This window comes from Astatotilapia calliptera, chromosome 11 (assembly GCF_964374335.1).
Source record: "Astatotilapia calliptera chromosome 11, fAstCal68.1, whole genome shotgun sequence".
Classification (NCBI taxonomy): domain Eukaryota; kingdom Metazoa; phylum Chordata; class Actinopteri; order Cichliformes; family Cichlidae; genus Astatotilapia; species Astatotilapia calliptera.
The window spans coordinates 21,956,352-21,983,043 of NC_137432.1; the positions used below are offsets into that span (position 1 = coordinate 21,956,352).

Below are 26,692 nucleotides of genomic sequence, written 5' to 3' on the forward strand. Positions count from 1 at the left end.
AGGCAAAATAAAGAAGTGTGTGAAAAAATAAGTACAAAGCAGCCAGGTGACTGATTAACTGATCATCAGTAAGTGTGAGAACCTCTATAAAAGCTTAACTTTTGACAGTTTGTTGGCATCCAGCGTTACAGTGTGTGTTAACACAATATCAAGGAGGAAAAACATCAGCAATCATCTTAAAGAAGCAACTGGTGCTGCCTATCAATGTGGGGCGGTTTATAAAGTCATTTCCAAACAATCTAAACTCCATTATTCTATAGTGAGGAAGATAATTCACAAATGGAAAACACTGAAAGTAGTTGCCAATCTTCACAGGACTTGATTTCCCAGGAAATTAACCCCAAGATCAGATCAAAAAACCCAAGAGCTACCTTTCAAACTCTACATGCCTCCGCATGTTAAATGGTAATGTTTATGACAGCACAATTAGAAACCTGATTCAAATTCTGTGCTGGGACCTTAGGGGAGCTGAGCTGTGATGCAACGCTGTAAGTTCCCACATTCCTCCAGAATGATGCGAGAGACTGATGAAGTAATATAGAAAACCATTACTTCAAGTTATTGCTGCTAAAGGTGGTTTTATAAGCAACTGAATCGTGGGCTGTGCTTAGTTTTTCATACACTGCTTCTGCATTGTGGTCTAGTTTTTGTTACGTAATGACATGTTATAAAATCTTATGTGCTGTTGTTTTTAAGGTCGTATTTAAATAATATTAGAATCTGGTATGTCCTGATTGATAAAACCTTAGAATTAAAGAGGGTGTATTATTGCTAATGTCACAAAATAACCTAAATTACAACTACAAACAAATGTGTGGAAGTATGGGCATGTTACAGTATACAGGAATAATATGAGTACACCTGTATATGAGACAGGCTTTCAGTCACATAAACAAATGTAAGTATATATCTATCCTGCCTCTGTACTTGGCTTCTTATGCTGGTTGAAAACATTACATCAGTATTTCCATACAAATAATTTTATATTCCTTATTGGATCTGAGCTTTATTGTCAAAACCAAACATTGTGGTTTGTGAAAGGACAGGAAAAGAATAAAAATCACTTGAAACAGCTCATTTATTAGATACACAAAAGAAGAAACCAGACCTGTACCACACAGAACTGCCTCTAAATCCCCCAAATTTCTTTTAAAAATATTACAAAACATCTATAAACATACACATTTGTAATAAATAAGATAAAAAATAATTATACTAGTGCATATAATGTAAGATTTACAGAATTTACGTCAGTATTTCATAGAAAAGGGAATGGATCCTTGGTAAACTGCAGTAATTGATAAAAATATCCATCTTGTCAGTTTGCGTGGAAGATTAATGACTGGAAGCCAGGCAGCGCTGGAGAAAAGGGGGTAGAGGCAATTTGTCCATATGTTTTAACCTTTTCTGTCCTAAATTCTGACGAATCGACAGTCCGCATAAAGCCATGAGGGATGGAGGATCTCCTGAGAACAAGCCAGAAACAACATAGTTTAGTATAAGGCTGTGTTTTATCTTAATATTTCTGCGTACAAAGACAAATAAATAAATGAGGCACTCACGTGTAGAACCATTCATGTAGCGCAGTCGAATGCAGGCTCCTCCTCTCACACTGCTCACTGTTGGGAACAGCTCCACATCTCGAGGGAGGTCCTTAAAAGCTACGCCAAGGAAGCTGCCATTGACAACAAAACCCAGAGTCCCGGCATCGGCATCCAGAACCAGCAGGACACGCTCAGGAATGAGGAGAGGTGTTTGTGCCATCTTTGCACTTGATGAAGAGGAGGACTGTGACTTTGAATCAGCTGCCATCTCAGAGTGACACCTCTTACTCCCATTTTCTGGGTAAAGCTTCAGAGTTTGCCCACCATGCCAGAGCTGATTGGTTTTGAGCTCCCATCCCCAGGACTGTGAATCTGCCCCCACCAGCACATTGTACCCTGAAGACTGCAGGGGACAGTCCTGCCTCGAAATGCCCACGACGGCATGAGTCCCTCTGTGTTCGGGCCTCCACACCACCTCCCAGACATGAAGTCCACTCTTCACTCCTATCTCCGCCCTCACGCCATCGCTGCTAAGCTCAGCGGGTGAGCGGGTCGCTTCCTGTTTGCAGGGGGACAGCAGGAAGTGAAGAGAACGGTGGACTGTGCTCCAGTGTGAACGACTGTCTCCTGGGGAAACTGGAGGGGAGTTCAGCGTAACTGCAAGGCGAGAGGAGGTTGGGACGGCCAGTGGGAGGAATGCTGATGACGAAAAGGGAGGCCTGTCGGCTGTCCTGCTGCAAAACCAACGTGACAGACTCAGACCCATCAGTGCAAACGGCAGGGTCACTCCTATGTGTTGTCAGAGGAGAACTATGGAGAACAACAAAAAAACAAAATGCGACTTATTAAACCTTAGATATGCAGTCATTAGAGAAAGAAAGTTTGAAAAACGAATTGGACGCTTAATGCTTCCATAGAAATTAAGAGTGTAAGTAGCAGCCAGGTCCTGCTCATCAAATGTACTTAATTAACTGATCATCAGCAAGCATGAGCACTTCTATAAAAGCAAAAGGTTTTCAGTTTGCTGGTCTGGAGCATTCACAGTGTGGAGGTTAAAAATCCTCATTCAGACTCAGAAGGCAGGCAGGATTAAACAAACAATGAGCCTTAGTCCATGAAACAAAGTCCAAAAGGCAAGGCAAAGCAAAAAGTCAGTCCACATAAACATCACAAGCGAACAAAAATGACATCTAAAACAGGCAGAACCAAAGACTTGACAAGTACAGGATGACCCAAGAAAGGCGAACATTTCTCTGTTGTTGAAAATGTCAACTGCGAAAATAAAGCTGCCAGATAAATGGACAGAGGAGCAGAAGTCCAAAGCAGTTTGGCATGAAAATATACAAATAGTTCAAATGTGTCCTTAAGTACAGTCCTTGAGTATAGGACTAAGTGCAAAGGTGTCGTATATTTAGAACTCATAACATTACTCAGTGAGAAATGCCTCCGTCAACGGTGGGTCTATTTAATTTAAAAACCATGAAATATGTGGTAAAAGTAATTATCTCAGGCACACAGTGTTCTCAGTTTGCAGCAGGATAAAAGGAGGAGGTGGTTTGATATGAGAATATATATTCCAGAAAATGAACAAAGTTCTGAGCCCCTGGATAGTGTTGTTTGGTTTTTAGCAATATTTTTGCTAACTAATCCTGAGTTTCAGTTACACAGCTGAGAAGATTGCCTAAGTTTATCTTACAACAGCGATGCATATATGTGTTAGAAAAAATTTAGTGCTTCTATCATGGATTTCTCTGTCTTAATCTACTTTCCTGGCAACTTTGTATAGTTTTTACAGGAATTGGAACATTGGTGTAGCAGGGGATACTAGGAAGCTCTATTTCAACATTATACACTTGGATTTTTTGTTGAAAATTATTTGATAATTATTTATGACAGTTACAGTTTTTATATTTAAATATCGTATTTAAACACGTTTAAATAGCTTAAAGCATATTTTTAGCAATAATGAAACAAATACAATGTTAAGGAACAGACAAGGGTGGCCAATTAAGCTAAAAAGAAAAGGGGGGGGGGGGGGGGGTTAGCATAAAAATTGTTGAAATTTTTTTTGTTAACTACATGAAATATAAAGCAAACAAATAGTTTTATAAATAAATACAGATTTGTTAAAGGTTAAGAAGGGTACTTCTCCGAACATGATACAAATGCTCTATAATAAAATTCACCAGAATTGAGGAGATCGGGTGTTAGATGCACAAACTTTTGGGGGAAGGATCCTCAGACCTCTTCATGATATCCTCCCAATAAAGCCAGACCTACTCCCGTGTATTTATTTAACGTCACCTGTTAAGGTGGAGCAGAATAAAGTGAACTAGAAGAATACAGTAGTTTAAAAAAAAAAAAAAAGACAGAAAGTCTCCATCGAGCTAAGCAAACAGTGTAGACAGGGACTTCTATCAGCCTTACCCGCTGGTGTGGCTCCTTCTCTGGTGCTCATGAGGAGATTTCCTTCACAAACCCTCCGCCTGGTTCCCTATCTGAGCTTATATGAGGCTCTTATCAAGCATCTCCTGCGTCTTATCGCCGCTCGGTAACGTAACCGCTCCGGTGTTTTGGTGATGCTTCTCGACTCGACCTCCGGAACGGGAACAGCACAGTCCTGTCACGCAATGACAAGGACGAGAGAGCCGTGACGCTGTTTGTTGTTTATCTGCAGCCCTCATCACTTTCCGTCTTTATTTCTCCCTCCACTTCTTTTTTTTTTTTTTTATCGCGTCCGGTAGTGGATGTAAACATAAATGGCGAAACATAGGAAGAGAATCAGACTCGGACATTTAATCAACAAGAAGAGAAAAATAAAATAAAACCCGAAGCGGCTCATCGTTTGACAGAGCGCAGGCGCATCAGGGGACTGTGGGTCCTGAAGCCCTCTGTGCTGTCTTACAGACATGTGACGCACTAGAGCGCACTTTGGACAGAAGCTTCGAGCAAATAAAGATATATACTGATATATCTGCGTCCACAGACAACAGATTATAGATATATACTGCGTTTAGAGACAACACTTCTGACACTAAGATAGAATATTTATTTATCACAGGGCTATGAAACTCCTCTGTTACAGCAGTTAGATTAGCTACAGTACTTAAACTTAAATTAGCAGAATATTATGTAACTCATTAGAATACAATGCAATACTACATGTTTCATATTTAATTAAAGTTGGTGTGTGTGTCCGTGTGTAAGAATGAGTTGTGTGGTTATGTGGATGTGAATTATGTGGATACGTGGGACTCTATTCAGTCCAAACAGAGAGAACTAAATAAATAAGGGTGTAGGGTTAAAATAAATTGTTAACATGTGAGAACAGTTGATACCTCCATGGACAGATGTGTTGCTCTCAGGCTGTTGTGATATTTGATACCACAAGTTACTACATGTGAAAAATGTGAAAGATGTATCTGTGATTATCCGTGATCGATAACGGTTTGTTGAGTGATCAGCCGATCACAGAGCTGACTTTCCTGATCAGTTTATTCAGTCTGTTGGGTCTATCAGCTCTGACGCTGCTCCCCCAGCAGACCACAGTAAAGTACACCGCACTCACCACAACAGAGGAACAGAAAATCTCAGAAAACTCATATCAAAGCTCTCAGCTTAATTATGAAATAGAGCCTGCTCATCCCCTTTGTCGGTCTTTCAGTTTAGCGTCTTTGGATCACCACCAATAAAATTTTGTGTTACTGATGTTTTTAATACTTGTTTTATGAATTTTTTTTTTGTCAAATTAGAGATTTAGAGATTTAGAGATTAATAATATAAAATTTGCTGCAAGAAAGTGACTATTATTCCAGCAAATTGAAATAATAATGAATGAAGTATTCACATGCTCCCATTTGTTGGCCTTCCTAAGACCTTTAGAAATATGATCCTAGCTGTGAATCTCTGAATGCAACTCCCTGATGTATTTATAACCCTAAAACCCTGCAGACCATATTAACACAGTAATTCAATTCTCTCTTATTTATATAGTGCCAAATCACAACAGTCGCTTCAAGGTGCTTTATATTGTAAGGTAAAGGCCGTTCAGTATTCTGGAGAAAACCTCAACAATCAAACAACACCCTACCAGCACGCACTTTTTGATGTCAGGAAGGAAAAGCTCCCTTTTTGTCAAGGTAGCGCTGTGTGGTAGGCAGGAGTAGGACCCAAACCCAGGACTCATAACACAGAGGGATAAAGAAAAGATTTTATTTGCTGTAAAATTCAAACACTAAATACAAGGAAACAAAAACCTAAAACTGGAAACTAGGAATTACAAGGAATCCGAGAAGCACAGAGGAAACACAGCGATGTGGGACAACACAACAACAAGCAGAGGACGACAGAGGACATAAATACACAGAAGACAATTAGAGGATGGGAAACAGGAGGGATCACAGCTGGAAGTAATCAGACACAATGAGACACAGGGGAAGAAAAACTGAACACACTGAACAGCAACACAGCTGTCCCCCAACACAGCTGTCCCAAACCATCAACACGGCAACACACTGAACACAGGATGGGAGACTGTCAAAATAAAAAAGGAAACACAGAGAGGGTGAAAAGGATGACGAACTGGGGAGAACACAGATGAGACCAAGACAACCAGAGCACAAAAGAGAACAGGCTAAATGAACAAGAACCTAAGAATTAGAAATACAAATGATTAAACTAGGAAGAACAAGGAAACTGAAACATGATTAAAACTAATTCAAAGAATATAAATTAAACCAGAAAACACACACTGAGTCACAGACCCAGGACCGTGACACTATTAACAGAAAGAAACGTTCAGCAGAACCAGGCTCAGGGAAGCCCATCAGCTCATCGTGGGGCTTCCCTGAGCCTGGTTCTGCTCGAGGTTTCGAAGAAAGAGAAGATAAAAAGGGCAAGTAAAGCACAGGAAGATGGCACAAAACAAAGCCTGTTGCTTTTGTTTGAGCCTTTAGGAGTTGCCATCCTATCTTCTGTACTTAAACAACTAATCAGCATGGCCAGCAGTCTCATCTATAAGACAGTACTGAGGGCTTCTTTAACCCATAGATTACCAAAAATACCCAAAGGAGAGCAGGAGAGAGGCACATAGCTTTGTTTACCACAGGAAAGAAAATGGAAAAACAAAAACTGCTGAGCTTCATAAATGATAAATGATTTCAGGTTTTTGGAATGAAGATAAAGTAGATAAATCAGACTTCTCGCAGATTTCTCTAAATTCAGCTTTGAAACCTGTGGGAATGTCGATATATGAATTGAGAGAGAAAAATTAGCACAGATAACTCAGCGGAGTTCTGTTCGTAAACAGGTGGGTGACCTGGAGAGGTCACCAGTCTGTTGCAGGGCATTTAATCCACCTTAAACCTCATTTTTCCCACTATTTAGATCGGCCTGTAGAATAAATAAAAAACAACAGAGTTGAAATTTGTTCATTTTAGATTGCAGACATTTTGTGTTAATGTGTTAAAACGTTAAAGTAAAAACTGCAACTGCTACGGTAACCGTGACAGAGTTAGAAGTGGGAATAATGACTGCTAGAGTGAAATGGGGAATAATCAGCACACTGCTTACATTAACTAATGCAATTACCCAACTTACAGTTTCAGATTTTGTTGTTTGAGGTTTTTTTTGTTTATGTGTCTCACATGTGGCCTTCCTCTTGTAGAAAATAACTCCAATAATTGGAAACACCAAAGCCAGCAGCAGCCCTGCTGCACCAACAGCAATCTTATTCTTCCCTGCTTCAGTTATTGGCACTAAAAACACATTTATCACTGTGTTAGATATACACACTTATATAATATGTCTTATTTTAGAAGGATAACACCAATATGAGTTCTACTGATAAACTCTCCTCCAATCACTCTCTTACCCCAGTCATAAACCTTGGGCTCTGTGAGGCTGGCATGCTCCACCATGCAGCTGATTTTCTCTCCAGGTTTCGATGAAATCTCGATGTAGGAGTGAATCTGGTAGAGCCAGTTTCCGTTGGGTAGTTCATCAGTGGAAGTCACATTAGATGTTGCCTCCTTTCCGTCCTTCAGCCACGTCAGTTTGATTTGTTTGGGATAAAAGTTGTACGCGCTGCACATGAACAAGCCTGGATGTTTGCTATCTGCTGACTCAACTAACCTCAGCCTGACAATGGGCTTCACTGGAGGAAAGAACAGACAGAGCTATTTAATATAAAATGAAATATCATCAGTTAATACACTGATACTGGACTAATAACACTAAGTTTCTGTAATTATTTAGACTACAGTCAGACATGTGTAACAGTGGAACAGATGAAGAGTTTCAGGAGCTGCATTTTGCCGCGTATGTTGTCCTGATTCTAAAAAAAAACATTGCAGGTGTTTTGACGATGATACATGAATGCTTTTCACTAAGGAAATGATCTGAACACTTCTTTCAGCCCACTTGATGAACAGATTCCTGCAATCATTCCCTCATAAAGTTCTTAAAACGTTTTCAGAAAAGCTGCTCTAAAGCATCAAGTTGTTTCTAAAGAGACCCCAGAGTGAGCAGGCTGCTGAACCCTAAAACATCATTAGTTTCAGCTGTGCTCACCTGGTCTTGAAAGAATGTCCAACACAAGTGGGATGTTGGTTCTGCACTTCTCTTTGTTCTTTTTCTCATGTTCCAGGAAACCTTTGTTTTTATTGAGATTGTCTGCAATTTCTTTAGTTTTCTTTGTGTAGCCGACATATTTCCCCAAAGTGCTGTTGTACTGGCCCAGAAGCATCTTATTCAAGTAGACTTGCGCCAGATAAACAACATCATCTTTAGAAGTAAACAGGCAACGGATCACACCGTAACCAAAGTAAGCATCTGTAACACAAAGTCAACAATTAGCCAATATGGAAATGCTCATGTTTTTTTTATCTTCTCACACACAACAAAAGCACCAGTTTAAGGTTTGCTTGTATTTTTATTTCTCTAATGATATCATTGTTGTATTGTTGTAACACAAACAATACAGTTTATATATTAAAGTTACTTACCCGCTGTTGAAAATATCAAGAGCACATGTGGCAGTATCACAAAGTTGTGAGTGTGCATGGTGACGAACACGAAATCACGAATGAAAGTAGCAATCAATCTGATCTTCTCGCATAAGGAAGTGAATCTGCAGCTTGAGTAACAATAAACTTTTTAAAGAGTAGGCGTGGTGCTCTGTGTATGTATGTGGTGTGATTTATTTTCACCCTAACTGCTGGATTTGTGCAGACTGTAAAAACTTGTGTAAAATTTCACCTGAAGCTGGTTTAAACTGTTTTTGAAACCATACAGGAAGGCCGTAACACATCTGTTTGATATCCAAGCAGTGGTGCCTTCATCATGGAAAGAAAAAAGAAGGTTTTTGTAAGCGATAAAAGAAAGAACTGTGCTTGAGATGAATTAGTATTCAAAATTTGCTTCATTTCCCCGCTATGGCAATTTATTACAGTGCAAACAAGGAATTTAGTTCCAAAATCAGAACTCTAGCATATGGTGTTATGTATTTCAAGTTGGAGTAAATTCTTAGCAGTAACGCCCTCTTTCAGTTTAAAATAACCTGAAGAAAAATTACTGCTGCAGGTCTGATATTTGTATCTTAATATTGTGCAGCGAATTGTGTGTATTTGTAGTTTCATGCCTATAATAGATTGAGATATTAGTTTCTTTTAAGTCCTTTGGCAATAAAAGAATATAAAAAAAACATTTTTTTGGAACTTATAAAACTCATCGGTTTTACATTAACCTGAATACCTGCAATATTGTCATTACTGACAGAAGTAAAAACGTCTTTTTATTTTTGCGTTATTCATAAGACTAAATATTTACCCCAGATTCCTGTTTAGGGTCTCTCCAGTGCTCCACGGTGCAGCTGTAAATGTCGCCCTCGCTCAGGCTAAACGTCAGAGTTGAGAACTGGTGGAAGGTTTGATCTTTATTGGGAACATACCGACTGAGCGACACCCTCTCAGACACTGGATGGCCGTTTTTGGTTTAGCTGAAATTGATGGAAGGTGGGTTGAAATGATTCACAAAGCCGATCAGGCTATTTTCAACCCCCAGCTCAACTTCTTCAGCAAGACAGAGGATGCTCTCAGGGGGTCTGTGGTGGGTTTAAAAACAACTAAGATCCATCATATCTTACCAGTTATGTTACATCAAAGATAAATGAAGTAAACAGCAGTAAAACTCATGTACCTTTTTCCTCCAGTGGATTTTTCTGTAATGTATAACACATTTGTTTTCTGTGTTCTCAGATCTCCAGATATTTGACTTGGGTTAATCATAAGATAGGTGGGCACTGTGTATACAACCCCGTGTCTTTTATAATCAACATTAAAAAAGCTCTTCAGCCTTGAATTTACTTAACTTATATCATTGTCAAAACAGGTCACTATTGCAACTGAGAATAAAAACTTAAATAATAAATATATAAATTTATGTCAATAGAAAATTAGACGAACAAGGTTGTTCTGTTTAACTCTCGGGTATTTGGTTGTCTAGAGAAACATCAAAAGACGCCCATTGAAAGGTGAAGTTTGAAGGAATGTCAGGAACTCATTCTTAGATTGATTATTATGACCACAGGGCGCTTCATGTGTGAGTGGCCATTGTCAGGAAATTCAACATTGTCCAATTCAAGGCCACACATTTAATCTCTGTCTGGTCAATGAAAATAACAGACTGATCACACCTTACTTCCTAGGTTCCTTCCTGTAACGGAGACATTCTGAATTTGTCAGTAATTACATAAACAGTTCTTGCATCATCAGCCAGAAATATGAGAAATTACACAAGGCTATGCGTAATACACCACATTCCTCGGTTTTTACCACAGTTTTAGTCCAAAACTTTCTAACTTCCTTGTAACACGTGTGATAAGAATGACTACACACAAGTAGCAGAAACCCAAAAAGCAGAAGTTGGTGTGTCAGGACCAAGGTGTTGCAATCACAGCTGCAGGGTTCGCAGGTCCCTGTGGATTTACTTTGGTAACGAAGTTACATCCAGTCCTTCTCACTAAAATGCACAAAATACTTTGAAACATCCTCATAAACATCTGCAAAGAAGATTTGAATCACTGTTTACCAAACTGCACTGTTTACCTCATAGTTTATGGCTTCTTCTTTTCTGCCTTTGCTGGCATGTTACGGAGTTTGTTTTAACAACAACACATTAAATGCTTTGACAAGTCTCTTTTTACTTCACTAAAACCACTTAGTGAAGGAATTTAAGTTGTTCGGGTTAAACCAGATTGGTTTTTAAAGAGTCTGATGATAAGCTAAAGCAAAAAAATTAACTGTGCCTACGTGAGTAATATCAATAAGAAGATTGGTACTCAAGGTTTCTTAGCAGAATATTACAAAGCATCACACTGCCTCTGCAGGCCCAGCTTCTTATCCAAAAGGTGTCCTCGCAGCTACCTTACTGGCTCTGTCTGTCTGGTAATATTCTGGTTGTAAGGTTGTAAATATTTTTGCAACAGGACTCAGCTCTCTTACTGTGTTATTGAAGAGCATACAGTGAGATTTAATTCAACTAGATAAACGATAACTAGAAAAACTAACATCCGTTTAAATATAAGATTAGTTTTTAGTACTTGGATGATTCCTTTGCAGTCAGTAAAGGCCTGAAGTCTAGAATCAATAGACACCAAATGGATTTTCTTTCATTTGAGATGCTCATCCAGGCCTTTACTGTAGCTGTTCTCAGTATTGCTTGCTTGGGGGTCTCTCTGCCTTAAGTCTTGTCTTCAAAAACTAAAATTCTACTACAATTATACAGAATTTCCTGGAGGAACCCACCCGAGGGATTAATAGCTTTATCTAATCTAATCTAAAAAGCATGCTCTGTTGGGTTGAGATCAGATGACTGAATTGATGAAGCTGTTTTCCTGCAGTCTGAGAGCAATGGGCCTTTTGTTAAAATAATATGGTACTGTGAGGTCTGTAAATTTACACAATGTGTAACAAGCGGGAACCACTAGATGTCAGCAGATAGCTGTCAGTTCTGCTTTCTTATCCTAACTATAGTGGCCAATGTAGGACAAACATGTTTTAGTCAGGCAAGAGATCAAAAACACAAAATTTAGAATGCCCCCCACAACAGCTGCAGCTGACCAACGTATTTCCACTACTGTTTAAAAAAAACAAAAAACAAATGCAATCAAGTAATGGTCAGTTAGATAGTTTTCAGTACTTTATGTTTTAATCCCAGAGTCACTTCAAAAACTCTGGCCACCTACCATCTGTAGTGAGTGTATTCAGATATGAAAGTGACTCTGGACCAGATTCACCCCAGAGCTTTTTTGCTATCTCTGAAAGGCTGTCAGTTCACTGTTTATCTCAGTTGTCAATGCCAGGTGAGAAGCATCCACCTGGCATTTACAGTTCAGTACAGAAACAACTTTAGTGAAGGTGACAAATGATCTTATGGCGCTCTGACAGTGGACTCATCTCTGTGCTCGTTCTGCTAGACCATAATATTCTATTACAGCGATTAGAGCATGCTGTAGGTATTACAGATAGTGCTGTGATAGTGTTGTATCATATCTAATGCACTCCAGTTTATTCATGTAAATGGAGAGTCTTCTTCACACACTGAGAGTAATTATGGAGTTCCACAGGTTTCCGTGCTGGGACCAATTGTCTTTACATTATACATGCTTCCCTTTAGGTAGCTCTATCAGAAGGCATAGCATACATTTTCACTGCTATGTGGATGACACCCAGCTTTATCTATCCATGAAGCCAGGAAGCACACACCAATTAGTTAAACTGCAGGAATATCTTAAAGACAAAAAGATCTGGATGACCTCTAATTTTCTGTTTCTAATTTCAGATAAAACCAAGGTTATTATACTCTGCCCTGAAAATCTTAGAAATATGGTATCTAACCAGATTCTTACACTTGATGGCATTACCTTGGCCTCCAGTTACACTGTGAGGAACCTTGGAGTCATTTTAGACCAGGAAATGTCCTTCAGTGCACGTATTAAAAAATATGTAGGACTGCTTTGTTCCATTTGTACAACATCTCTAAAATTAGAAATATCCTGTCTCAGAGTGATGCTGAAAAAGTAGTTCATGCATTTATTACTTCTAGGCTGGACTACTGTAATCGTTATCCGGTTGTTCAGTGATGACGCGACGAATCCTACTTCCGGGTCTAAAGTAGTCTGCGTTTAATATGGCTTTTGTGTTGTTAACATGTTTAATGTTTTGTATTTTCTTCTATTTGATCTGAAAAAGCTCCTAAAACAGTCAGTGATCCCTGTTGACCTCCCTCGGCTTTTATTACCGCTAATCATTTATTTAAGCTCAGTTTTTAAAACCTTAGGATGTAACTACAGCCCAGCCCATGAATGACTAACCTCGTATTGAGGATGGATTATCTCAGTTGTTCTCCTGGCTGAAGTTTGGTCCTTTTACAGCATCCTGCCATGCGATTACATTTGTTCCTGACCACCGAGAACACTCACGTTAACTTTTATCGAGTGGGAAAAAAGTTAGCTTGTTTATATTATGCTAACATAGCTGTGTTGCTAGCGGTCACGTAGCACATCATTATATACCAGCTAGCCCAACTTCAGTAACCCTACAAACGTCACTGCTGTTTAGTTTTCTGTCTTCATTTATGCTGGAAGTGATAACAGAGCTGTACGTTTTAATTTGTTTCCAAAACCCCGCAGTCAGGACATGCTATATTGTATTTAGATAGAAGCTAGCGAGCTAACTCCCTGCTAACTTCTAACTCCGTTAAATGTCATAAATTCCGTTTTCATGGATGCCTGGATGTTAAACTCAATTGTTACACCTGGTAGAGCAGAACACTGATCATTTTATTAAAGATGAAAGACTTTAGACAGTTTTTCAACTCTCAGTAATGCCATAGTGATCGTTTGATATATGGACCTGCAGCGGAGTTTAGACCCAGACACGGCTAGTGACGTCAGACTGAACAACCGGATTATCAGGATACCCTAAAAACTCCCTGAAAAACCTTCTGTTAATCCAAAATGCTGCAGTACGAGAAAGAGAGAGCATATTTCTCCTGTATTGGCTTCCCTTCATTGGCTCCCTGTTAAATCCAGAATTTAATTCAAAATACTGCTCCTCACATACAAGGTCTTAAATAATCAGGCCCCATCTTATCTTAATGAACCCACATTTCACTCTCGGACTGCGGGCTTGCTTGTGGTTCCTAGAGTATTTAAAAGTAGAGTGTGAGGCAGAGCTTTTAGCTTTCAGGCCTCTGATATTTGGAATCAGTTTCCAATATCTCCAATATTTCCAATAGTTTGTATTCGGGAGACAGATACTATCTATGCTTTTAAGATTAGGTTTAAAACTTTCCTTGTTGCCAAGCATATAGTTAGGCCTGGATCCGGTGTAGACTGCTAGGGGGATTCCCATGATGCATTGAATTGATTGATTGACTGATTAATTAATGTCTTTTGTCCTGTCTTCCTCCCCTCACCCTGGTCGCAGCAGATGGCTGCCCCTTCCTGAGCCTGGTTCTGTTGGAGGTTTCTTCCTGACAAAAGGGAGTTCTTTCTTCCCACTATCCCCAAAAGTGCTTGCTCATAAGGGGTCATATGATTGTTGGGTTGTTCTCTATATGTGTTATTGTATGGTTTAGCTTTTCATATAAAGCGCCTTGAGGTCACTGCTGTGTCTACTGTAAAAACTTCAGCCTCTGCTGTTGAGACGGACTACACCATGATGCTACTGCCACCATGCTTCACAAACACGAACATCTCTGATTGCTTTTGTGCAGCAACACATGTTCTGCACTGTTTGTCTTTACTGCGACGGGCCCGACTTACTAAACTAAAAAATGACCAGCAGATGGCAACAAAAATTAATATCATATGCATAGATTTACGTTTTTAATGATTTTACTATTACCTACTGTGATTACCTTTAAAATTCTTAATTCATAACCTTTTTTAGTTAACGTTAACGTGATGACTTCACCACACAACTCAGTTTATCATATATTTTATATATTTAAAACTTATGAAGAAGGCATCATCAATACAATTATGTAGGGTAATATATTTTATTTTATAAATATACCACTTAATACAAAATGTAAAAATAGTGGTGAAAAAAACTTAGTATACCAGTTCTATTTTTCTTTTCCTTTTGAGTTTTTGTTTCATTTTTCCTTTGTAGTCCAGACCAAATTCAGCCCCCTGCTGGGATCAGGTTAATTTTGATATTTCACATCAAATAATCCTTATCCTGCCACATTGCTTTTGAACAACTGGGCCCTACGAACCCAACGGTATCCAGTTCACACTTGACAAAGAAAAGCATGAAATCTTTAAGTTAAAACAGCTGGAACAAGAAAATGAAGAACATATTGCACGATGCAGTTTCACATTAAGTCTATAAATAAATCAGCTTGTTAGAATAACTGAATGACTAGATTAATAAAATATATCTCTTTTATCCAAGCCCCAGATATATATTTTTAACATTTTCAGTAATATTAATAAAACATTTCACAATCAAGTAGACCTTCAAAACAGCAGCATCTCTGTCAACATGAACATTTACAGCCCACACTCTGAGAAATCTAAATAAATAAATCAAATCATTAGTTACATTGTTAATTTAGTTGTGATGTTTTATAAACAAAAGCCTTAAGTCATATGTTTTTTTTCCTTTTTTTGCTGAATATTTCTGAATTCTCCAGTCTAAATGCACAAATTATAAGTGTCTTCCCAGTTGGCAAACTCAAAATTGACTTTTTTCCATTTGCTGCCATCGTTTCTTAGATGATTCCACCTTCGGACAGTACCTCCAAACAGGTAGATTAACTTGTTGGCACCAATATCCGGCCTATACAATAATAACAAGAAGACAGAGTTAAAATGTATTGGTTTTAAATAACAATAATTTTGTGTTAATGTGTTAAAATTGCAGCTGCTACAAAGTGCGGTAGAGTTAGATGTGGAAATAATGACTGTTAGAGTGAACAGCTTGTTACCTACAGAGCAAGTAAAAGTTATTCCTTAAATGTACTTATATAATTGCTCAGGTTACAGATAGAGACATTAAGGAGGTCACGTTTGTCATGTTTCTCACTTGTAGTGTTCCGCTTGTAGAAAACAGCTCCACCGAGTACAAACACCAAACCCAGCAGCAGCCCTGCTACACCTATAGCAATCTTATTCTTCTCTGCCTCGGATGTTGGATCTGAAAACACATGTATCACTATATTACATTTCTAAACTGTGAATTTAATAAGTCTTATTTAATAACATCATAAACCAGGATGAGGTCCAAGAATAAGCTTCCTTTCACTGTCTTACCCCAGTCATAAAATTTGGGCTCCATGAGGCTGGCATGCTCCACCATGCAACTAATGTTCTCTCCAGGTTTGGGTATAATCTCCAGGTAGGAGTGAATCTGGTAGAGCCAGTTTCCGTTGGGTAGTTCATCAGTGGAAGTCACATTAGATGTTGCCTCCTTTCCGTCCCTCAGCCATGTCAGTTTGATTTGTTTGGGATAAAAGTTGTACGCGCTGCACATCAACATGCCTGGATGTTCACTTTCTGGTGACTCAGCTAACCTCAGCTTGACTGTGGGCTCAACTTGTGGAAAGAACAGACAGTCAGAACGATTTGGTATAAAATTAAATACCATCAATTAACACTGATTAGGCATTGCAGCAATAACACAGTTTCTGTAATGAGCCTTATATCCTTCTCTGGAGCTTCAGTTTTCCTGTAATCCTCTATTCCGATAGAAGATGGCGTGTTACCAGTCGGGCAAAAAGCAAAGCAAACCAATCAGATTTAAATGAAAAAAATTCACAAAGAAAGCACAACAAAGCACCCTCAAGTGCACTAAAGAGTAAACAGTTAAATATGTAGTATTAAAAATTAGGTCTCTGTCTTCTAAGCCCCTGTGAGTAAATTATTTGATAATTGACAAACATATTGATTTGCTCCTATTACAAAGACTTGGTTCCAGCAGATAGTTGAAATTAATCAAACCCCTGAGCAATACTAACTGTGAGAATCCTCAAAGCACAGACCAAAGAGGAGGAGTGGCAGCAATCTTCCACTAAAGCTTTGAATAGATCCAGATTTACAACTTCTTAGATTTCATTTGAAAGCAGAACTCTTAGCATTGTAAACTCTAATCGGAAAACTCAGTTTTATTTGCTGTTAACTATCATTCATATGGCCCTTACTCACAGTTCCTAGGTGAATTCTTAGACTTTCTAATTTAGTCCTCAGCTCTAATAAAATAATTATAGTAGGTCATTTTAATATCCATGTATATGCTGATAATGACCGTCTCAAAATTGCATTTAACCTGTTAGTAGACTCAATTCTCTCAAAATGTAAAAGACCCCACCCACCACATTAATCTGGATCGTGTGGGAAAGGTGGCATTAAACATTTAACAGTATTCCCAGTAAAACCCTCTGTTTGATTAAGCTTATAATTTGGGCTGGATCTTTTCACTCGGAACATTGCCTTATTTAATAAACTACGCTGCATCATTGCTTTCAGATCTTCAGGTTTATCTCTGGCTCTCTTCCACATTGTGTCTTTTGTCCTGGCTCTCTTCCCTCACCCCTGACTGTTCAGTGGTTGTCTGTTTTTTGGTATGTTTTTTCGAATTTTCGCTGATATTCCTCGCCATTCTGTCTCCTTGTTTCCTGGTCATGAATTCTGTTAGCTCTGTTGTTTCGACTAACTGTTTTATTTCGGGAACTGCTTTTTCTTTCGTGTCCTCTGAGCTGTTTACTTTCAGTCTAGGGTTTTCTCATTTCTCTAATTTGTCCATCCGTCTTCCTGCTCGTGACCAGGGTTAACAGAGGGACATCTTAATTCCTAAAATGCATCAAGAGGGCTGAAGAGCAGTAACTAAGCACGCAGGGTTGTTTCCTTTATGGAAGTGTTTTCACTTTCAACATTTAAAAGAGATGGCGCACAAATCAGGAGAGATTTTCATTCATCAGTAATTCATCAGTTTGGAGTGTATAAGGAAGTTGAACACAGGGAGGTAATGATAACTCCACACAAATCCACAGGTTGGGTTAAAACTAGGAACCTTCTTTCTGTGAGGCGACAGTGCAAAACACCGCAGCACTGTTAGTAATTTTCAAAAACTTACCAGTCACAGGATTCAGTCACTGATTCAGTCACCAGCAATCTTTTTCTCACGTACTTAAAAAACATTTTAGGGAAAGTCCCTGTAGAGCACCAAGCTGTTACCTAGTGCTTTATTGATATCACAGAAATAAGAAGTGTAACTATCAATGGCTGCTGGAATCTAAAATATCATTAGAGTTTCAGAGTTTTTCTATGCTCACCTGGTCTTGAAAGCACATCAAACACTAGCGGGACGTTGGTTCTGCACTTCTGTTCGTTCTTTTTTTCTTGTTCTAAGAAACGTTGGTTTTTGTTGAGTTCATCTGCAATTTCTTTCATTTTCTCTGTGTAGCCGACATATTTCCCCAAAGTGCTGTTGTACTGACCCTGAAGCACCTTATTAAAGTAGAGCTGTGCCAGATAAACAACATCATCTTTGGAAGTAAACAGGCAACGGACCACACCGTAACCAAAGTAAGCATCTGTAACACAAAGTCAACAATTAGCTGATGCTGAAATGCTCATGTGTGTTGTCTTCTCACACACAACGCAAGCGCCAGTTCGACAATCTTAAACGTTAGCTTGTGTTTACTAAATAACACAAATGAATCAAACGTCTTTTTTATTTTTACTGTAAGACCGATAAACAGCTATTATCTTGAAGTTACCTACCTGCTCTTGAAAATAAGAGGAACACACTTGTTAGCAGTAAAGTGCAGCGAATATGCATGGTGAAAAAATAGGAATCACGAATGAAAATAGGAAGAAGTCTGATCTTGTTGCAGAAGGAAGTGAATCGCCAGATTGAGCAACAGTATTGTTATGCAGGCTTTTAGTAGGCGTGGTGCTCTGTGGGACATGATTTACTTCTATTGTCAGATTTGTGCAGACAGTAAAGCTTTTTTTAAACACAGACAAGCCGTAATTTTTATGTAATATCCACAGTTAACCCTGATTTGTTTGAATTACTAAACACAACCCAAAACAAGTATTTCTCCAGTCTGAAGTTACTAAAAAGATTTATATTTGATTTTATTAAACTTATTGGTTTTGCATTTATCTGAACACTAGCAGGCTAGCAGCTTATATCTATATCTATAGCATATCAGGAAATATGTTTTTATTTATTTGTAATAATACTGATTTTAATGGCCGATGTGTTTATTTAATGGGACATCAGAGCTTTACGGGTTTTGGAACCAAAGATAAAGAGCTGAAAGACAACAGTCATTTTTTTCAACAAAGATTTCTTTATTTTGCTGGTATAGAAAAGAAGATTAAATAACAATCAAAGTTACATAAACAATAAAGGTGGTGTTTGGTTACAGACAAAAATTAGCTTCATTGCCCAGCTATGGCAAACTATATTTATTGTGCATATAATGCAAACATATTAATCCAGTCTTCACTACTTGAGAAAACCTTGTTGCATTTTACTGGTGCCTCCTAGAGACTCTGTTTTAGCACATTTTATTTAAAATTCATAATAACAAGCTACTTCTCACTGCTTTTGTGTCTGAAGCACAGCCAGCAACTCCATATCTCTTACTTGGCAAACTTTTCTGCCCTTCCTGACACAACCCCCAAGGGATTTGTGTCTCATGCCAGGATCAAACCAGAGATCTTCTGCTTGTTAGAAGAATGTGCAAACCACTACACTGCAGAGCTACTACTGCAGAAAATGACTACATGTTAACTAAAAGTGCTGCAACACCCCAAGCAAACAGCAGCAATTTAAATAAGGAAATAAAAAGTCAAATGGCCTTTTGAATTTCCTGTGTGAATCTGAAACACTTCTCACAATAAAGACTGGATGTGATTAGTGGATACTGTTTCATTACAGTTAATTTTAAACCTTTGGACTGACCTAATTGTTGAATTGTTTATTGAATGAACCATGACTTTGTGCCCCAGTTTTGTTGTTTATTTGTGTGATTTTCATGTGTGGAATCTCTAAGATAGATATTGTTTTTTGTTTTCAAGTCCTTTTACAATTAAAAATGTTCCCGTTGCCACTCCCAGCAGGCCCAGAGTCAGGCCCACTGCACAGAAAACATCCAGTCCATGACTTTCATGGCTTTTCATTATTTCTGTTTCTGCAGAAGAAGAAAAAAAAGAACATAATTACTGACTACAGTAAACAAATCTTTTCATTTTATTTTTATTCATTAGGGCAAATATTTACCCCAGATTCTTGTTTGGGGTGTCTCCAGTGCCGAGTGCTCCACGGTGCAGCTGTAAATGTCGCCCTCGCTTGGAGTGAACACCAGAGTTGAGAACTGGTGGAAGGTTTGATCTTTATTGGGAAAATACCGACTGAGCAACACCCCCTCAGACACTGGATGACCATTTTTGGTCCAAGTAACATTGATGTCAGGTGGATAGAAGTAATTCACAAAGCAGATCAGGCTGTTTTCAACTCCCAGCTCGACTTCATCTGCAGGGTAAAGAATGCTTGCGGGGGGGTCTGTGGTAGGATCAAACACAATTAACATCATCAGATCTTATCAGCAATGTTACAACATGAAGTTAACACAAGAATAAAAATCCTTTACCTTTATCTTCAGGTGGATTTTTTTCCTCTACTGTCCAGTATGACAGAAGTGCTGGACATGCTCTCTTGGCTTTTTGTGCATTGTTATATACATTCAAATTCTGAAATGTTTCACTTGGGTTAAATATAAAATACCGGGGCACCGTGTATACAACTTCATGTCTTTCGAAATCTGTATACATAAGCTCCTCAGCATCAAATTCAAACTGTGCCTCAGTTCTCCCATCAACAAAGCAGGCCACGACATAGGTAATTTCATGTGAAACTGAGAAAAAAGACAAAAAAATGCAAACAAGAGAATAACAATAAATGTATTAGTATGAACAGAATAGAACAGAATAGCCCTTTATTTTCACTGTACATAAAATATAAAGAGTAAGACAGGAGTATTAAATAACAAACTAAAGGAAAATAAAGGAAACATGTAACACATTTCATAACATCAAATCATGTGTTTCCAGAGTGTCCGGCTTGTAATGCAGGTTAACGCATGAATGAACCCAGGTGGAAGCACAATCCTAACCTCATGCAGTGCAGTTAAAGATCTAATATAATACTACACAGAAAAATAGGACTGCATCACGAAGAGCAGTGATGAAATACATGCCAGTGAAGCTGGGGTGTTATTGTTAACCTCACAGTAGTATTAGTGAACAAGAAAATTCAAGTTACCAGATGACTTGAGAAGGAGACAAATTGAGAAAATTCAAACATACATTGAATAGTATGAGTTTATAGTAAAGGAGTAAATTAGAAATTCATCCTTACTTTGAGAGAAGACGCAGAAGCTGTTGAGCAGCAGGATAACGAGAGCAGAGCGCCTCATGTGTGAGCTGCAGGTGGCCATCATTGGAAATTCCCCCACTGGTCCAAACTGAACAAAATGCAAACTACGATCTCTTTCAGGGTCAGTTAACAATAAAGCCCAGCTACACCTTCTTAACACATGACCACTGATGGTAATGCAGCAGTCTAACCGGTTGAACAGGCGAGATACCTCAGAGAGATCGTTTGCCAGTAGCTACATAACTTTCGTGCATTCACCGTCATACAGAAAAGTTGCCTCCGAAATTCACATGATGTTATGAAAGTTTTTACACCATCTTTTCGGCTTTACCGCAGTTCTGCTCCACATTTCAATACTTTCCGGCTTCCTTATCCTGCTGTTGAAGCTCATTCTGAGGTTTTTGTTCTAAGATGGGTCACATGTTTAGTTTCCTCAAAAAAGAGGAACCGTCAAAAAAAAGAAAACAAAACTGCACTATAAGCTGAAGACCTTGCTTATAAACACACACACACATGCGCGCACACACATATGGGTATAAAATCCTTTCCCTCTTGTAGTTTAGAGAGAAAAATCTGTGTCTCCTATACTCCTAAATTGTGGTTCTCATTTAATAATAATGAAACGATGATGGTTTTATCCACGTTAAGCCACAGAAATCTGTACGTTTGAATTTTTTAAGTATACAGAAGTAGTAAAAACCCTGAAAGCAGAAGTGGTATATAATGAATGAAGTGAGTGTCCACAGTTGCAGGGTTCACAGGTCCCTGTGGATTTCTCATGTTCTCACTAAAATGCCCTGTGTACTTTCAGACACACTGGAGGCATTTCCATTTTTCTTAAATATTTCCAAAGGAGATCTGTAGTGAACTTTCCTTTCACTGCAGTGTTACGTCATGGTTTCTGGCTGCTTCTTCTCTGCCTTTGTCGGTTTTTTGTTGACTTTGATGGAACAGCTGATCCAGTGATTACTGACAAACCTGACTGCAATTAGCCTAAAGTCTGTTCCTTTTTTAAAAAAGTTTACTTCCTTGAAAACATTTCCAAGCAACAGCAGAGTTACGTTTTTAAGTTTAACCAGCTTACAGTGTTTTATAGTGAATAGTAATAAGTTAAAGCAAAAGAAATTCTTATTGGAGCTCTTCATTGAATTTTTTTCTTTATTTTTGGACTTGCTGTTTCAGAACAAAGACATCAAACAAATCATTCCCGAACTATATTTTCGGTGTGGCAGGGTGTGTCATCCTGGACAGAATTCACTGCCAACAGCGAATGTTATTGACTGACAGTAAATGCTCTGCATCAATGTTTAATCTACATTAAGGATCAAAGTAACATCCACATGACTGGTTTTCTGGCTGAATATTACATTGTATCACTGCCCCTGTTGGCTAGTCTTCCTACTATAACGTATCAAGTTTTTACAATAAGGAAATTTGTATTTATGTATGAATTATTTGTATATTTTCTAACTGGGGACAGCTTGTTTTATTTGCAAAAAGCACATTATTTTTCACTCAGCAGCCTTTTTATAAGGTATAACTTACTAGTATCACATCGCCTTCAGAGCTGCTTTAATGTTTGATGGCACAGATGCCTCAGAGAATTTCCTGATCCACCACATACCAAAGGTTCTCTTTTGGATTGACATCTATTCACTTGGAGGCCATTTGAGGACAGTGAACTAAATTTTGTGTTCAAGAAAACAGTTTGAGATGATCTCAGCTTTGTGACATGGTGTGTTATCCTGGTGGAAGCAGCCAGCAGAAGGTACACCATGGTTATACTGTTGGAAAAATATCACAAGCATTGTTACACCACCAGCAGGCTGAACTGTTGATACAAGGTAGGGTGGATCCAGGCTTTCATGTTTTTTACACCACGGTCTGACTCTACCATCTGAATTTTGCAGCAGAAATCAACTCATCAGACCAGGCTGCAGTTTTCAAATCTTCTATTGTCCACTTTTGAGCCTGTAAGAACTGTTCCTGTTCTTAACTGACAGGTGTGGTACTCGGTGTGGGCTTCTGCTGCTGCAGTGCTTTTTGTTTTGCAAACCTCGGTTGTATCGAGTGGTTATTTTAGTTACTGAGGCCTTCCTATGAGCCCAAAGCCATTCTGTTCTCAACCTCTAACATCTACAAAACATTTAAACCCAAAGAACTGGCGCTGATTGGATATTTTCTCTTTTTCAGACCATCCTCTGTAAAACCCCAGAGACAGTTGGAAAAATCTCAGTACATCAATAGTTTTTGAAGTACTCAAGCTGGTTAAATCACCTGTCTCCCTTTTGATTTAACCATGTTTACATGCCTAAGTGCATTAAGATGCTGCCATGTGATTAGTGATTATTATGCCCTTACTGCCCATTTCCTGTTTTCACCCCGCAGTGCTTTACAGCTGCCATTTTCGACATGTGCTGAAGGTTTACCTGCATTAACTGATTTTTGGCCACTTGAGGGCGGTAGAGTAAGGTAAAAAAAAACAAAACATCATATTACATTCACTTTTTAAATTCTTCTTTCCAAAGTGAAGCAGACAGGAAACAGTACACAGCTGTTTGCTGGTGGAAGCTCAGCTGATGTGATTCAGAGTTTGGATCAAGTTTACAGTGTGAGGAGAAAATGTGGATGATGTGAGTCTCTGTGCGTCTGTGAAAAGCTCAGACGGCAGTTTAAGGACAAGCAAGTCGACCACAACGTTTTACATAATCAGAACCAAAATCTCAGTGAAATCCAAAAGGCTGCTCTGACTCAAAGTGTGTCATCGGGGTATAAAACCTGCAGAAAAAAGAAAAAGAGATTTATTATAGTCTGGTAGATGTTTCCACATCTGTTTCAAAGTGATGGAAAAATAACTGTTAAATATAAACATCTACCTCGGTTGTTGACACCATGACCCGCCCTGCAGAAAGGTTCAACGTTTTTATCATTAAATCTTATCACAAGTATTGTTTTATGTTTATTAGAAAGAATCTCTCACCACTGGATTTCTTCTTGTAGTAAATGAGCCCAGCAACTGAAAACACCAAACCCAGCAGCAGCCCTGCTGCACCAACAGCAATCTTATCTCTCCCTGAGTCAGGCGATGGTTCTGAAAACACATTTATCAGCAGCAGCAGATTACATCTACATATTTTAGACTGATATATATCAAATATATGAATCATGAGTCAATCAGATGACAATACTTTTACTTTATTAATAACTCTAAAGTGCATTAGACTACAATGTGTTGTACATTCATGCAGTATTTTATTAATCTTCCTCATGTGGATGGCCAGTTTAGAAGTACCAGCTGACCTAGAGTAACATGCTTGTCTTTGGACTTGAAGAGGAAGCTGGAGTAACTAGAGGAAGCCCACACACGCACAGGGAGAAACTGCATACAGAAAGGCCTGGCCAACCAGGAGTTTCAAACCAGGAACCTGCTTGCTGTGAGGTGACAGTGTTAACCACATCACTGCTATGTCGCTAAATCCTCTCGGCCGTTTTTAATGTGTGGCAAAATCAGCCTTCTACTCTGTGAATTCCTCGTTGATGTTTTCTCATAAAATGTCAAATTGAATACATGCTGAAAAATGTTGATTGTATAGATCCAAGAATAACGCAAAGTCACATTTGAATGATTATCAATTTGACTTGACTGAAAATACCGGTAGAAAAATGTATTTAAATCATTTGGAGTAAATGTAAGTGGAATTTACTTATTATTAAGTAAATTTGCTTTAAGATAACATGTCCAAAATAGCATGAAACACCTTTTATAACATCTCTTGTCTTAAGCTGACAAGTTTCTTGTTTTATGCAAACAAAAAGCAGAAAATTTGCATTTGGTTCAGTTGTATTTAGTATCAGCTAACTATATTTTATGTTTAAGCTCTCACTGAGTTGATTTAGATGTGCAAACCTGTAAAATGAAGTAACTAATGAAATACTGTGTAATTTTCAAATCTAAAGCTCAGATACAGGTGGCATTAAATACTCTCTTACCCCAGTCATATATCAGGGGCTTCATGAGGGTTGCATGCTGCACCATGCATGAGATTTTTTCCTCAGGTGTGGGTGTATACTCCAAGAAGGAATGGATCTGGTAGAGCCAGTTTCCATTTGGCAGCTCCTCAGTGGAAGTCACATCAGTTGTTGTCTGCTTTCCGTCTCTGAGCCACGTTAGTTTGATTTGTTTTGGGTAAAAGTTGTACGCGCTGCAGACGAGCATGCTTGGATGTCTGCTGTCTGCTGCATCCACAGACCTCAGCCAAACGTAGGGCTCGACTAGAGGAAACATACAAGTCATTAAAACAAAACTTGACTTTGTTTGTAGACAGAAAGAAAGAGAGACAGTTTTGAGATAATTGCTGTGATGTTTTGTGAAAATTACCTGAATTCTGGAGCTCATCATAAATCAGTGGGACATTTCTTTTGCAAAGGTTTGATTTCCATACCTCATGTTTCATAAAGCCCTGGTCACCGTTGAGCTTATCTGCAACTTTTATTCCGTTCTTTGTGTAACCGACTACTTTCCCCACACTGCTGTTGTATTGGCCTTCTAGCACCTTATTAAAGTAAAACTGCTCCACGTACATGGCATCGTGGCCGTCAGGGGAAGTAAACTGGCAATGAGCCACATAATATCCAAAGAGAGCGCCTGAAAAATGTTTTCCAACAAACAGTAGTTAATATGGCTAGTTAAATGTATATCCTATCATCACACATCACATGCTACAGCTAAACAGATAGCTGCTAAGTAGCTATTTGAGTCTGTTGTATCACTTTGATCAGCAGTATAAATAAAAAGTCTAACTTACCTTCTGTGGAAAAGACGAGCAAAAGCACAAAGAAAGGAAGAAAACTGTGAGTATGAGACATGCTGTCTGGTAAATAAGAGTAGAGTGACTGAATCATCACACCTAGACAGCAGTGGTTAAAGTTGGCACTGAGTTGTAAAAATCAGGAAGTTGAGTTCCTGAAATGTATTGTTTTGATTTCAGTGCTCATAATGTCAGTGGGTCTCATATTCCCTCCTCAGTTATTTTGCATAAAGATTACCGATGGGGAAAAAGAAGTAAAAAATACATTTGGTTAAAAATCCAGAAGTAATGGTGCCACTTCAGTCAAATGGAGAACTCAGGATTTATATCTTTTCTAAGTGTAATTCATAAAACAAAACAATACACATTGCTAGTAAAGCAAATTTTGTATTGGTAGATTACAGTACTTATGTAAAACACAAAGAGAAACACACAGAAAGCTTTGAATCACTTTATCATCGTTTTTGTATAAAATTTAGTGTTGGCTAAAAAACCATGATGTGAATTTCCTGATCCACTACATCCTACAGGTGCTCTGTTGGATTGACATCTATTTACTTGGAGGCCATTTGAGGACAGCGAACTAAATTTAGTGTTCAAGAAACCAGTTTGAGATGATCTCAGCTTTGTGACAATGTTGTATTATCCTGGTGGAAGCAGCCAGCAGAAGATGGTACACCATGGTCATAATGTTAAGAAAACATCACAAGCATTGTTACACCACCAGCAGGCTGAACTGTTGATACAAGGTAGGGTGGATCCAGGCTTTCATGTTTTTTACACCACGTTCTGACTCTACCATCTGAATTTTGCAGCAGAAATCAACTCATCAGACCAGGCTGCAGTTTTCAAATCTTCTATTGTCCACTTTTGAGTCTGT

At 38.5% G+C, this 26,692-nt stretch overlaps 5 protein-coding genes across 7 annotated transcripts; all 5 read right to left on the reverse strand.

Moving 5' to 3' along the window:
* Window positions 1-1,060: 1,060 nt before the first annotated feature.
* Window positions 1,061-4,469, reverse strand: LOC113031509 (SPRY domain-containing SOCS box protein 1). Of its 3 annotated transcripts, XM_080308004.1 has the most exons (4): window positions 3,972-4,469; window positions 3,731-3,848; window positions 1,563-2,354; window positions 1,061-1,466 (listed from the first exon to the last, which is right to left on the reverse strand). In XM_080308004.1, exons 3-4 carry the CDS (start codon window positions 2,308-2,310, stop codon window positions 1,336-1,338), a joined length of 879 nt encoding a protein of 292 aa, XP_080164130.1. In that variant the 5' UTR covers window positions 2,311-2,354; window positions 3,731-3,848; window positions 3,972-4,469; the 3' UTR covers window positions 1,061-1,335. The 3 variants fall into 3 exon arrangements, with proteins under 3 accessions (XP_080164130.1, XP_080164129.1, XP_026039425.1); XM_080308003.1 differs by having other exon boundaries at window positions 3,731-4,469; XM_026183640.2 differs by lacking the exon at window positions 3,731-3,848 and having other exon boundaries at window positions 3,972-4,468.
* A 2,381-nt stretch (window positions 4,470-6,850) lies between these two features.
* LOC113031513 (rano class II histocompatibility antigen, A beta chain-like) lies at window positions 6,851-8,645 on the reverse strand. The gene is made up of 5 exons (XM_026183644.2): window positions 8,549-8,645; window positions 8,115-8,375; window positions 7,417-7,698; window positions 7,143-7,300; window positions 6,851-6,935 (listed from the first exon to the last, which is right to left on the reverse strand). Exons 1-5 carry the CDS (start codon window positions 8,604-8,606, stop codon window positions 6,903-6,905), a joined length of 792 nt encoding a protein of 263 aa, XP_026039429.1. The 5' UTR covers window positions 8,607-8,645; the 3' UTR covers window positions 6,851-6,902.
* A 5,947-nt stretch (window positions 8,646-14,592) lies between these two features.
* On the reverse strand, window positions 14,593-18,494 carry LOC113031517 (H-2 class II histocompatibility antigen, E-S beta chain-like). Its single transcript, XM_026183647.2, has 5 exons — window positions 18,337-18,494; window positions 17,886-18,146; window positions 15,868-16,149; window positions 15,641-15,751; window positions 14,593-15,394 (listed from the first exon to the last, which is right to left on the reverse strand). The coding sequence occupies exons 1-5, from the start codon at window positions 18,392-18,394 to the stop codon at window positions 15,369-15,371; spliced, it is 738 nt and encodes a 245-aa protein (XP_026039432.1). The 5' UTR covers window positions 18,395-18,494; the 3' UTR covers window positions 14,593-15,368.
* A 400-nt stretch (window positions 18,495-18,894) lies between these two features.
* On the reverse strand, window positions 18,895-21,635 carry LOC113031515 (H-2 class II histocompatibility antigen, A-U alpha chain-like). The gene is made up of 4 exons (XM_080308005.1): window positions 20,987-21,635; window positions 20,220-20,483; window positions 19,850-20,131; window positions 18,895-19,760 (listed from the first exon to the last, which is right to left on the reverse strand). Exons 1-4 carry the CDS (start codon window positions 21,066-21,068, stop codon window positions 19,618-19,620), a joined length of 771 nt encoding a protein of 256 aa, XP_080164131.1. The 5' UTR covers window positions 21,069-21,635; the 3' UTR covers window positions 18,895-19,617.
* Window positions 21,636-22,132: 497 nt separating this feature from the next.
* LOC113031511 (rano class II histocompatibility antigen, A beta chain-like) lies at window positions 22,133-26,062 on the reverse strand. The gene is made up of 6 exons (XM_026183642.2): window positions 25,810-26,062; window positions 25,383-25,649; window positions 24,995-25,276; window positions 23,985-24,095; window positions 23,881-23,906; window positions 22,133-23,782 (listed from the first exon to the last, which is right to left on the reverse strand). The coding sequence occupies exons 1-6, from the start codon at window positions 25,904-25,906 to the stop codon at window positions 23,756-23,758; spliced, it is 810 nt and encodes a 269-aa protein (XP_026039427.2). The 5' UTR covers window positions 25,907-26,062; the 3' UTR covers window positions 22,133-23,755.
* Between the last annotated feature and the right edge of the window lie 630 nt (window positions 26,063-26,692).